The sequence below is a fragment of the Cololabis saira genome, chromosome 8 (genome assembly GCF_033807715.1).
Source record: "Cololabis saira isolate AMF1-May2022 chromosome 8, fColSai1.1, whole genome shotgun sequence".
NCBI classification, from domain to species: domain Eukaryota; kingdom Metazoa; phylum Chordata; class Actinopteri; order Beloniformes; family Belonidae; genus Cololabis; species Cololabis saira.
This window is the reverse complement of record NC_084594.1, coordinates 24,190,166-24,204,048: the sequence shown is the minus strand read 5'-3', so window position 1 is coordinate 24,204,048 and position 13,883 is coordinate 24,190,166. Positions and strand designations below refer to the sequence as shown.

At 40.3% G+C, this 13,883-nt stretch overlaps 1 protein-coding gene across 1 annotated transcript in view; it reads left to right on the top strand.

Moving 5' to 3' along the window:
• The window catches only part of skib (v-ski avian sarcoma viral oncogene homolog b), a 40,067-nt gene extending 26,567 nt beyond the window's left edge, over positions 1 to 13,500 (top strand). Inside the window, exons 2-7 of the mRNA XM_061727361.1 lie at positions 9,220 to 9,333; positions 9,573 to 9,676; positions 9,762 to 9,973; positions 10,769 to 11,031; positions 11,123 to 11,353; positions 11,468 to 13,500. Coding sequence (XP_061583345.1) covers positions 9,220 to 9,333; positions 9,573 to 9,676; positions 9,762 to 9,973; positions 10,769 to 11,031; positions 11,123 to 11,353; positions 11,468 to 11,689 — 1,146 coding nt within the window. The 3' untranslated portion in view covers positions 11,690 to 13,500. The remainder of the gene's footprint in view (positions 1 to 9,219; positions 9,334 to 9,572; positions 9,677 to 9,761; positions 9,974 to 10,768; positions 11,032 to 11,122; positions 11,354 to 11,467) is intronic.
• The last annotated feature ends 383 nt before the right edge of the window (positions 13,501 to 13,883 follow it).

Here is a 13,883-nt window from a genome sequence, read left to right as displayed (position 1 = left end):
TTCTTCTTCTTTCTTTCTTCTTTCTTTCTTTCTTTCTTTCTTTCTTCTTTCTTTCTTTCTTTCTTTCTTTCTTTCTGGCATTTATCCCAATAACGATAGTCGTTTTCTTTCTTTCTTTCTTTCTTTCTTTCTTTCTTTCTTTCTTTCTTTCTTTCTTTCTTTCTTTCTTTCTTTCTTTCTTTCTTTCTTTCTTTCTTTCTTTCTTCTTTCTTTCTTCTTTCTTTCTTTCTTCTTCTTTCTTTCTTTCTTTCTTTCTTTCTTTCTTTCTTTCTTTCTTCTGGCATTTATCCCAATAACGATAGTAGTTTTCTTTCTTTCTTTCTTTCTTTCTTTCTTTCTTTCTTTCTTTCTTTCTTTCTTTCTTTCTTTCTTTCTTTCTTTCTTTTTGGCATTTATCCCAATAACGATAGTCGTTTCTTTCTTTCTTTCTTTCTTTCTTTCTTTCTTTCTTTCTTTCTTTCTTTCTTTCTTTCTTTCTTTCTTTCTTTCTCATTTCCTCAATTTATCGTTTTTACCGTGAGATGGCAAATTCTTACCGTGGGGAATTTTATTGACGGTTTATCGTGAACGGTAAAATATCTCCATCCCTATTCAACAGTTGGTCATTCATATTGCCTTCAGATACAACTTGTTTTTTATGGAGACAATCTGCAATCTGCTAATGGTACTCTAGATATCAGGTTACTACTTGCCAGCCCATGAACAGCAAACACATCTCATCGTCTGCGTCTTTGCTGATCTGCAATGAGACTTTTATATCAGTAATACAGATACTGAAGGAATGAGTTTTGAAAGATCCGGACATTTATACCTAGGGGAAGGCTCTTATTGAATTATAGGTCAAATTCACATTTTGGTGGGCCAAAAAAAGAGGACACATGAACCTCCACTGCTTTGTGCAATACAGAATTACTGGAAAGCCTTTTAAAAGAAGCCTCTTTATAGACAAATATTTAGTAGTTGCTCCATCATGAAGTTGAGTTTGCCTCACTAGCAGAAGAGTAGAAGGCTTGTTGAAATCCAGTGGCTGCTTGGGTAATATGTTTTCTGCCGAGACATTTTCATAGGATAACACAGTTCAACACAATTTAAATAGCTATTTGTCATTTGCCAATTTGAAGCAAACATGTTCATTTTAAGTCTGTTTTTTTAACATTCCTGGAAATATTGTGTACCTCGTCACATTTTTCGAATCAGTCTCGGCTATTCAGACTGAGCTGTGATCCCGATATATTTGTAGAAATCACCTCCTTGTTACATCTTATGATGACAAATGTGCTGCAACTGATGTCCAGAATCAGAACCGTTGAACTAACGCCATTCTGTTTATACTGAGGTGTAAATGTTGGAATTATTCATGGAAGCTTGCACACAATCTGCTTACCTTTGAATAATAGATTATTGCTGCACATTTGAAATAATGTTAACTAAAATCAAGCCCCAAATGGTTAAGTTAAATTGGGATTTTGGATCTGTTAAAGAGCAGATGCATCACCAAGGAGGGCAGATGAGGGGCAATATAATGCCAAGGCATTAAGATAGAAGAGACTGTTATAACTGCCGCTTTGGTGAGCAAATGCAAACATGTAAATTCTTACACGGGTAAAAACCGACAGAATGGATGAATAAATTCTGCAATTTAGAAGTGTTCTTAATACCAGTCTGAGTGGAGATCTTTTTTTTAATGAATTAAGCTCACGGGCATTTAGAGAAGCTGAATCATCTCTCTATGATCTAAATATATGTAGAAGATGCAAAGAAGAAAAGGAAGAGGGGGTATAACCCCCCAAAAAGAAGCCTTAAGCAATTATTCTAACATGTTTTATATCCAAGTCTACAGAAAGCCAACTAAAGTTTGTTTTAGTTTTTCCTCAAACTCTCACCCGGGTTCCTGGAAGTTCTCTAAGGAGGAAAAGTTAATTGTATCTATCATGGATATTAAAAATCCATAAATGCCAGCTCTGGTTTTGCTTCATATTCCTCGTTGACCTTCATCTCGTCGTGGCCTCCTGGTCAGCTCTGCAGCTGCTCCTGCACTGTAAGTGTGCTCAATGTTAACAGAAGCATAAAGGCATTGTGTGCGAGTATGTGTGAGTGTGGGTGCATCCTATTGAGTGTGTCGGAGTCTGATTTTACTCGTTTGTAGTCTTGTGTCCTCACTCGGATCAGACAGTCTGAGAAACGTTTAATTCTCTGGTTACAGTGTTACATTCATATATAAATACAAGAACCACAGGACCGTGTCATTTCCGGAGATAACTTTAACTCACGATCATTTTAAACATGCTTGTGCTAATAAAATATAATCTGCAGCGATATCTGTTTCATGTATTTTGGTCCGGGGTTTACTGCGAGCTCAGCCTCTGAGTGGAGGGACGGATTTGGATGCCACCGTCGACATACCGTCAGAGAGGCAGGCAGGCATGTCCGGTTGTTATGGTTGCCATGTCTGGACCTGAAGCTGGATTCATGTCTCCTCGTGCAGTAGTACAATAATCTTTTCATTTTTGTTTGCTCTGACTAGTGAGATGACCTTGTCGTGCACACACAGGCAGTTCTCCTCAGTCAAGAACAGGTTGTCTTTACAACGGATACACCACAAATGAAAACTATCAGCACAAGATTATAGCGACTGTAATCTGTCTTTTGAGTTTCAAACCAGTTTGCAGATCGCAGACAGATGCATGAATAGCTAATTGAAGCCAATTGTACACCAAGTGTTACATGTATACGCCTCTTAGCCTCTTTTGTTGGAAATGTTAAACAAAAATTGGGCATTAGCATTATTTCTCACAACTTATTTCAATGAAAAAGCTTTCTTGGCATTAAATCGAGAACATTAAATTTGTTGCGAAAACCTTTTAAACAATTGTTTTGCCTTGGAAATACGTTTTTTAAAAATCACACTGCATTAATACAGTTTTAATTCATTTGCAAAAATAGGTAAGATGCCTTTTACGGCATGAAATGTGTTGCATTACTTATCACATACAGTAAATGTTCAGTAATTTTGCGGAAAATCTGCTTTTCTTTTCCACCCCGTAAGCCTCTCTAATAACTTCGAATTCAATGTTTTGTTTTCAGCTTATGACTTACTTTGGAGTGGTATTTTTAAAGAATTGTAAGATTTCTAAGAGGACTGTTTAGTTTTGTGATTTGCAACGATGGATGGATGGATGGATGGATGGATGGATGGATGGAGGGAGGGATGGATGGATAAAAGAATCAGGATTAGTCATTTCAGTAATAATAAAAAAAACATAAATGTTTGTTTTACTTCTGATTTTTTTTTTCCCTCACACCTTACGTAAGATCACCATCACAACCTCTGCTGTCATTCAGAGGAAACTCCTACCTTCTACTCTGAATTAGCAGCTAATCCGACTCTCCTATATGGCCCTTTAACACACTTTGATTAAGACTTTGAAGCGGTTAGCGAGAGAATGAGGGCAGACAGTAGCAGCAATCTCTCCACAACTTCTCCCAAATGTAGTCCAGTTTATATTTGCTGTCTGCCTTTACTTCCTCAAGCCCCTTAGTCGAATGTAGATTACGTAAAACCAGCAGCATTATAACTTTAATAAAAAAATATAAGAAACACACGCACAATGACAAATGGAAAAAAAGATACAAATATAAAAGTTTTTTTTAAGAATGACCTTGAGTAATATTATCCATCTACAAACAGTATTTTTTAATTGGTTTGCATTTCTGAGCACTGTTTCAATGTCCACTCCCTCAGTCTTGAAGCTGCATGTGTCTTGCTGTGGGTCTGATGAGATTTTCCACCTTTAGGAGGAGCAGCTTGTCCTGCATCCACCTCAGACCTTATCAAGTCTCAATCCCAAAGACAATTAGGACAATCCAATAAGCTTTACTGTAATGCTGACCTTATGCCAAGCCCCGTGGCTGTCTCTGTGTGACCATACTGCCACGGCTCAGTTCACTACATAAATAAACTCTCCTCAAACTGGACACAGTGGAGACAGAATAAATTGATAAATTAAGGAAAGATTTAGAGAGAGGAAATGGGAGCTGGATCTGTGTGGAGTAGGGATAGCGTTTCGGAGATATTCTAAGTAGACACAATAATTTCCCCCAGCTGTTACAGCGCGAGGTGACCACAGGGCTTTATATAAATCAAGGGAGTGTCGTAGGACGTATGCAGCTGAATGGAGGGCTGGAGGAGGCATCCCTGCGGCCATGCACACCGGCCTGCACGGATCACATTACCAAAACTAGTATTCGCTCACTTCCAACTAAGGCTGTTACCCGAGCGAGCGCTGCCAGTTGCTGTGCCCTTGAGTGGGACCAGCGCCCCACTAAGCACATGTCGATCGAGGGATTACATTGAGGGGTTTAGGAGGGGAAAGGAGACTGTAATCTGAAACTGTTGTGTCTTGTTGCCGTGCACTTTTCTCAATGCCGGGCTATCGTGTAGTGTGTGTTGGTATTGTATGACCATTGCCCGCGGAAGTTCATCTGGGGGAACTATTTTTATCCACCAGATGAGAGCTGCACCATGTTTTGTTTCTTGCTAATTTGATTAGTTTTTTTGTTGTGGTTTGTTTTTTTGTTTTAGAACCATAGCAGATGCTACGGGCTTACATTTTGTCCATCTGTCACAGTGCAGCTTTGTGAAAAAACATGAAAAATTTGCAAGACCAGATAACAAGTGAGGTACATTTGTTTGTAAATTCAAATGCTGGCCCTGCTCATATTAGCGTATTAAGTATAAACTACACTTGGAAGCTATTTGGTCTTGTATACTAACAAAAGGAGACTCCAAACCAGTCTGCATATCAGCACGCAAAGTATCTTGTTTGGGATGGTGGATTGTATAATTTGACTTTGGTTGCCGTTGGTTTCCCCTTCTTTCTAGTCATTATCATCTAAACAGCTTTTAGCTGTTGCATCATGTTTTCCATTCAGGTAATAACGCTCAGCAAGACGGCTAATAGTCCCCAACAGGGATTCTTCAACGTAGACGATCATTTTAATTATTCCTTAACATCCTTATTTCAGTTAAAGTTGTCTCTGAGTTCCTTGTTTTTTAGTGTAAAGATTTTATTACGACGTTTCGTCAATCTCATCAGTCCACTTGAACTCTGGGGAAAAAGCCGCAGCTCAACCACACTTCATATAAACAGTAGGAATGGGCTATATTTTACTGTTCACGATAAACCGTCAAAAAAATTCCTCACAATAAGAATTTGTCATCTCGCGGTAAAAATGATAAATTCCTGTTGATGATGTTTTTGTGTAAAGCTGATTTATAGTTCTGCGTTAAATCCACACACAACGTACGTGAAGGAAGGAAGGAAGGAAGGAAGGAAGGAAGGAAGGAAGGAAGGAAGGAAGGAAGGAAGGAAGGAAGGAAGGAAGGAAGGAAGGAAGGAAGGAAGGAAGGAAGGAAGGAAGGAAGGAAGGAAGGAAGGAAGGAAGGAAAGGGGAGAAGGAAGGGAGAAAACAAGGAAAGAAGGAAGGAAGGGAAAAAAGAAGGAAGGAAGGAAGGAAGGAAATGAGCCAGAAAGAAAGAAAGAAAGGAAGAAAGAAAGAAAGAAAGAAAGAAAGAAAGAAAGAAAGAAAGAAAGAAAGAAAGAAAGAAAGATAAATTCCCATTGATGATGTTTTTGCATCGCATCGGCATCCTCGCATCGGGACCGGCCTGTAAACAGAACGGGGCAGTACGGAGCGGTTCAGTCGGTGTTGGTAGATGAGTCAGTGAGTTACAGATACACAAATCATAGGGACCTAAAAGAGTCCAAAAACACGAGGAGAGGGACATCCACTTGAAAGAGCTGGACTGCTTAGAGAGACGGGGAGCGTAGAGACCGTACACACACTCTCTACTTTCCACACTTCTCCAACCTTCTGTTTTCCTTTTTTTCCCCAAACCTCCTCAATATTGAATTCCAGTCATTGTTTCGTCGCAGATGTATTGCACCAGCATTCGGTCGGGTGATTGTTGATTAGTCTTGTTAAACTAAAGGAGCAAACTGCATTCCAGTTAGCAAGATATCAATAAATTCTTGGTCATGCAGGTTAAAAGTCATGTTCCTTAGACAGATGTTGGTTTGCATGTGCGTATGTGATTATCAGCCAAGCCGCGGAAACAGACAAGCCTCATAGTAGCATTATCGTGCAATTATGTCGCCCTGATTGCAAAATAAATCATGTTTTCTCCTGCTCATCTGCTATTAGACCCTGTTTAGCCCACAGGTTTGCTTTGAACCGCTCCCTCATTACAGCGCCTCAAAGAAATATCATACAATAGCGAGTTGAAAAGGGCAATGCTTGAATGGAGTCTGAAAAGGGAGGCTGTACTTGGCCTTCAAATATACATTCCTTCAGCTCAGAGCTTCCTCTGTGGTCCCCCTCTCTTGCTCCCCCTCTGCTAAAGACTCAGTTCCCACAGGGGACTCAGCCAAAGCAAACTCCTTAGAGGAAGTCTCCATCTCCTTCCAGTATGAGAGAAAGAAAGGAATGGATGTCCGATCCAGGCCCTGTGGGACCTGCAGAGCAGTAGGATGTGTGAGGAGGGTGTTATGACTCTGTGGCCGTGCTATGTCTGTGATGGGGTGGTGAGTAAAGGGTGTGCGACTGCTCTCATGTGAGGTCAGTGTCATATTTAGCCAACAGGTCCCTTGTGGTGTCTGGGAGTGTCTGTTTTCTGCCTCTATTATGTCTATTGCTCATAGCCTTCCTGGAGCTTGCAAACCTCAGGGTAGAAATAGTACCAGACAGTGCAGACATCCTTTGTCAGGAAAACAACAGTCACATCAGTAATTACAGCGTCTGATTACAGCAGGGCAGTGACTCTTGAAGCACCGCTGAACTTGAATCAGGCAGGTGACGGCTTTGAGTCAACGCTGAGCCGGACACGGCCAGGAGGAGGTGCGGGCTGAGAGAATGAACCTGCACTTGTGAGACCAAAGACTACGCCGTGTTTGTAAGAGGTGGCGACTGGTTAGGCAGGTGGCGACTGGAGGGGAGTGTCCAGACAAATACAGCACGTACACTTCATGAAGCTTTAAAACCGGTCGTCATACTCCAGGAATGATGAGGTTATCTCTGGGTTCATTTGTAAGGTTTTACTCATCCTTCACTATTAGGGCTGTTCGATTAATCGATTTTAAATCGTAATCGCGATTATGTAATTAGAACAATGTTAAAACATGAAAATCGTAAAATCGATTTTTCACTTTTTTTTTTTTTTCTTTTACCTTGTCTGCACACATATTAATGATTGATACCATATTAATGATTGATGGAAATACCTCTCAATACCTGCGACAAGTGCCCCATTACACACCTCTACCTCCTTCATGTGTTGCATTATTATTTAGCATGCAAAGACCCAGTTTAGTTTAATTAGAAAATGTCTTGTTTTATTTAATTGGAAATATAACTTACTGTATGTTTGCAAGTGCTGATTTGTTTTTTTTCAGAGATAAAACTTTATATTTTATTATATTTTTTAAAACTTTTTTTCAACTTATTTTACAGAGTTTTGCACTTTGTTCATTCATTTTTGGTTTAATAAGAGCAAAGTTTGCACTTAAAGCCCAATGGGGCAAATGTTCAATTAAAAAACAGCATATTTGAAATCATTTCTTTGCCTTTTGTCAATTCACAAAATAATCGTAATCGAAAATCGGATTTTGAGAGAAAAAAATTGAGATTTTATTTTTGGGCAAAATCGAACAGCCCTATTCACTATCATTAATGTTACTGCTCGTGAAGCCCTGTGTGTTGCCATCGAATAAAACATAATCCGGGTTCATTAGGTTTACAGTGAAGTACTGTAAATAAGGTAAATTATAGAAAAAATGTATTCTCTAAATTCCTTGAAACACCCCTCTAGCAACTAATAAAACTTGCACAAATTATGAATCGTCCAGATGACTAATTTAACTTCAGGAGTGCAGCAGATTTCGTATCTGCATTTCAGGTACGCGGTGCCAGACGCAACTTAACACCTCCACCCTTGAGCGCGCTGTATCAGACACACAGACACGCCAACAAATACACGTCCCCTCCCACACACACATACGTGTCTACGCCCCTCCACAACACCCACCTTCCCACACATCCCACTCGTGGCTACGTGAGCGCACACGAGCGCAGAGTCTGGCTTTGTGTGGAAAATCTGTGAGACGTGATTCACGACCGGACTTCTCCCTAAAAACACAGTTTATCATTAATTTCCATGTTTACGTGATTACAGGAGATTTCGCAGATACACACAAGGCCGTACGGGTGTTTTTCATTGAGGATTTTCAGGGTAGTAATCATTTCTTTTGAATCGCGCGTGAAGGGATGGGAGTGTTTGCCATTCCTGCAGGCAGGATGTCATTGTAGTGAGTAAGAGAGCGACTGGCAGGTCTGTGCCTGACTAGGTAAACATATCCTCTGTCTGACAAGTGTAGACCTGAGGGCCATGCACTTACCCCCACACACACACACACACACACACACACACAAGCATACAATATATCTAAGAAAAAACTTGTTGGATTCAGCATTTTGTGGCACTAAAGAAGACAGATATGTCTCTCCTCTGGTTTTGCCTTCAAACTGCACATGACTCGGCAGTTCTGCATTAATGAGAATCTGTTTCGGGTCATTTCTACTCCATCTTCTGTCAGATCTGAGTGCAATTACTTTAATTCATCTTCCTCTCTGTCTGCGTCTGTCTCTGGGTTGCTGTATTTCTGTGGTTCGTGGAGTCGATCTGCTCCACCTGACGGCGCCTCTTCTCCCTGGCAGGGAGCAGCGTATCCCTGCTGGCTGCCATCCAGACCAGCTTGAATGTCTGCTCAGCTCAAAGCCCCGCTCACACACACACACACACACACACACACACACACACACACACACACTCACAAACACGCAGACATGCCAAGCTCAGGGACTGAATGCTTACACAGACGCATCCTCTATCCTCCTTGCCTCTCTGTGACTTCTCTATAATTTTCTCCCTTTCTATGACCTCTGGCGCTTTTTCTGTGGGAAGGAATTGTATCACATCATGTTCTGACAAATCCATGTGTTTTGCATATGAATAAAGTCATTTACAGGCATGCAGCAGAATTGCCATCAGAAATTACCGGCTCTTAAAATATCCACTGTACTAACTCCATGATGCAATATCTCCACTTCATCTTCTCAAAGTTCGTGATGATTAACCAACTATTCTCTCCTCTCTCTCTGCAGTCTCCCAGCCCAGTCCCGGCCAAGAAGTCCAAATTTGACAAATTACAGTCCCCATCGGCTGACAAAGACAGGAAACCTCACTGGTTACAATCCCTGTCCAAGTCTGCACACAAGGTTTGTGTGATGTAGTTGCCGTATTGAAATAGAATTGGCCTTAGGATTAAAGATCAGAGGAGTGACGTAAACGCTGCCGCTCCTTTCAGTTATTACGTTATCATCTGTGTGTGACCTCCCATCATCTGGCCTTGTATAATAAAGAGGGGCCTTTGAATTTGTTCGTCATGGCTGATTTAATGTTCTAGTGGTAGTTGAATAAGTTTATCTGAGTTTGTTGTTGTTGCTTGTTGTTCTAGGAGCTGAAGCAGGTCCAGCTGAAACAGAGGCCGTCTGCTTTCCGCCCCTGGTCTCCCAAAGTAGCAGAAAAAGAGAAACCAGCCACTCAAAACGATGCAGAAAGGCATGTCTTCTAACCAAAGCCTGCAAGTAGTTCCGCTTCTAAATCAAGCCTGTGACTGACAGAAATACTTGTATTTCCTCCACAGGTCCTGCCCAAAGACTCAGGAGGTTTCGGCTGCCCCTCTGCTCAATCACAAGGACAGCCACACTCCTGGCAGGGGGCCCGCAGCCATCTCCATGCAGGAGTTGCATCACGGTGACACACAGCCTGCAGCAAAACCTTCCCGTTGTATCACTCCCAGTCGAGCTGACAACGCGGACACGGACGGAGAGATTGATGTGGATGACTGTGATGAAAGTAAGTACCGCACATAATTAAAACTTACGAGTAGTCAGGAAAATAAGCGGGAGAATTGACAAGTACAAGATCCGGAGTCTTCGGTTACAAGTTTTTTGCAGAGAGCAGCACTGGAAACAAGCCAGTTAGCCCGGCTGAGCGTTATTACTGTGTAACTGCGCCATCTGGTGGCATAGGAAGGAATAACATGCAGCTCTTTTTTTTTTTTTTTTTTTATACTTTTTATTTTGTCTTTTTCAAGTTACACAGAAAGGAAAGAGAAGGAAAAAAAAAATAAATAAAAAAAAATAATAATAATAATTTAAAAAAAAAATGTTTGTAACAATCATAACATAACTACCTGGGGGAGATGTAATATTTTGCCATTCTTTTCTTTCCCTTCTTTAAGGGCATGGCTGGGATTTGACCTTAAATGTAGACCATTTTTGCCACTTTTGAGCAAAATCCCTTCCTCTAATTCTCAAAAAAAAAGTCTACTAGTAAAAGTCAATTTTTCCATGGCGTATATTTCTTCAACAATGTCGAGCCATTGTCTAACATGCAGCTCTTTTAAATGGTTACAATTCATTTGTTTAGTATTTAACTAACTAAAACTATTAGATAGATAGATAGTTAGATAGATAGATAGATAGATAGATAGATAGATAGATAGATAGATAGATAGATAGATAGATAGATAGATAGATAGATAGATAGATAGATAGATAGATAGATAGATAGATAGATAGATAGATAGATAGATAGATTATTATTTTTGTTGTATAGCCTTCCTAATTCCATGAAACCTTTCTTCAGATCCAGTCCCGGCCTCCTCCCAGGCTTCACCTCCCTCCGCCTGCACCAGTGTGTCCTCTCAGAGCATTGCTCAGCCTCAGGACAAATCTTCCTGGCTGACGGGGGCCGTTAGCTCGGAGATGGACACCATGAGGCAGATGCTTTATGCTGGTCTGGACACCAAAGAGGCCCGAGAAAAAATCCTGCAGGAGATTGTCAGGATGAGGGTGAAGCAAGAGGAGAAGCTGGCTGCTGCTTTGCAATCCAAACGCAGCCTACAGCAGGTATCCAATGGTTATTTAAACATTTTTGTTCGTATTTAGCAGGATTTATATGATTTAGTTTCAAATTTGTAACGACTCTAATGTTTTGAAGGAACTGGAGTTTGTGAGGGTGGCTAAAAAAGGCCGCCTCCGTGATGCCATCGAAGCCAAGCGCAACTTGCGAAAGGAGATCGAACGCCTGCGCACTGATTGGGAGAGGAAGATGAGGGATGCAGAGGAGTCTTGCGGGCGTTTGAAAAGGGAGTTGGACAGAGAGAGACAAGTGCGAGTTTGCGACAAAGGCTGCGAGGCCGAACGTCTGCGAGTCCGATACTCCACTCAGGTAAAACACCACCGAATCCATCTGCAAAGAGTGTGTTTTTTTACGCGATTACTCTCATGGCCCTTTCATGCCAGCCATGTCCTGACTGCTCTGTGTGCTGGTGGTATTTTGCAGATAGAAGAGCTGCAGGTGCAGCTACAGCAGGCGGAGGGCGACCGTGAGCAGCTGAGGCAGGAGCTGCAGCAGGAGCGAGAGGCTCGACAGAGCCTGGAGTGTGTGGTGAAGAGCCTGCAAACCCAGCTGGCCCTGCAGACCAACAGCAGCGCTCCTGGAGCCTGCAGGGACTCAAGCACAGATGCACACAGCCACAACACACAAACCAGAAACGGATCCTAAAGTTGCACATTTTAAGACGGGCGGAGAGACTCGACGACAAGGAGCATGTTTAAGGACTTTGTTACATCTCGCGATGGACGAAAAAAATCAAAACACAAAGTCACTTTTGTAGAGGAAAAAATTGTCATATGTAATATGTTATAGCATACATCAATATTATTATGACAATATGAATTTCATGACATGACAGGAAAGTAGCATGAGCATGTTTATCAAGAGTGAAACTGAGAAAGACTTCTTTGTTGATGAACAGATATTTTCTTCGACGTCAGGGACCACCTGACGCTCTCCAAGGGTTTCGTTTTGGTATAAGCTATTATAAGATGTGCAAATATCGCTACACAACACTACTTGAATATGAAGGGAAGAAACATGTTGCGCCTGGTGAAACGTAAGCAGATGATGAAAGTCTTTGTGCCACAAAATACTGGTACACTCAGAGGTGTCGTTGCAGACCACTGGAAACAAAAGACACAAGTTTACCACTATTTACTTTAAATATCCGCTTGCTTTTAATAACTGTGTAGAGGCTGTGCTTTAAAAAAGATGTATGATAAATATTGCTTGCGCAGTACTGTTATTCCACAGGCAAGAAAACAAACATCCATATTCAAACATGTACGCATGTATACCAGCTTATCTACCTTTTGTATTTTATAAACCTGAGCTATTTGAGTTTCTGTAGGATGCCTTCAGGTGCACCATTGTTTAATGCTTAGATATTTTATGAAAATGTTACTTCTTTTTTTTTTTCAGTACTGTTTTTGCACCCAAACCATGTGGTTAAAAGCAAATATTTTTGCCCACACTAGTAAACTTATACAATACTTTAAAAAAAGAAACTCTTTTTATGTTGAAATGCGGTACTTCTGATTTTTCTACGGAGCATAGTTAAATAATTTATATTCTACAATAATTTGCTGCCTATCAATAGGAAGCGTTCATTTTTAGTCACTGGTTTTAGGGCTCTTAAATCAACAGTTGCCGTTTATATGAACATTTCTACATAAATACAAAATATGGAGATATATTTTTTTACTTTGAGAAAGTAATTGCACTTTTTAAAGAAAGAACCTTGCATTTTGCTCCCTGTTGACATTTTTCAAATCAGATATTAACACGAACTTTGAAATTAAATACACTTTCCCTCAGTGTCCTCTTATGTAAATACAGTGATATTGTAAATAAGATATTTGTTGAGTATGTTTGCGTGCTCCAGACATAATTGACGATGGATATTTTTTTTTCTCTTACTTGAAACCAAAAATAGACTATTTGGATTTGCAAAATGGAAATGCCACTGTTGCTGTTCCCTGGATATTACAGAGACCACCGGACTCACCAGAACACCACGACTTTTTGATTTAAAGCATCAGTGGTCGACTTATCAATAGTTTTTGTTGGTTTGACATTAAAACAGATTTTTTTTTTGAGCAGATCTTTGTTATTTGATCTGTCATAGAGTATATATTACATCTCAGACTGAAAACTGGCTAAATGGATTATGATTCTCTGCACTTCCAGCTCCCGTGTCAGATAGATTATAAATGATATATTCTCTTGTTTTTGTTTTGTTTTGTTTTCCCGGGGGCTTTCGTATATATTAGACAAGAAAACACTTTTATGTCTTATTATTATACCCTTGTTCAGTATTTGTTGGGTACAGTGTAATATCAATATCCATTTTGTTAGCCAATGCTGTTGTAGTTTTGGTCTGGAAGTGGGTTTTCACTTGCCTCTTGTTTCAATGTTTTCAAACTTTTTCCTTCAGAAAACTTGTATAATACCCATTAAAATCGAAATCTCTTCTACTGATGTCAGATATGTTTTGCATGTTTTGTGTCCAGATGTGTTTGTAACTGCTATAGGGATATATCTCCAAGAGGATTTGGTCAGGACTTAGATACAAAAGTGATGTTTCCCTGAGGATGAAACCTACATACTTCCAAACCGAGGCTGGTCAGGGGGTCTTTTAGCAGGACAACAACTTGAAGGAGGAATTTAACAACACAAAAGAATGGTTGAAAAAGAAAAACACCAACTCAGTCTCACACAAGAGACTAAATACCTCCCGTGTTGGTCGACAGTATGGAGCGTAGAAGTTTACTTTACTTTCAAAACTCCAAAACTATCACACCCCTACATTTTACATGGCATGAAATAGTAATACATACTTTGATAATGTAAATATACT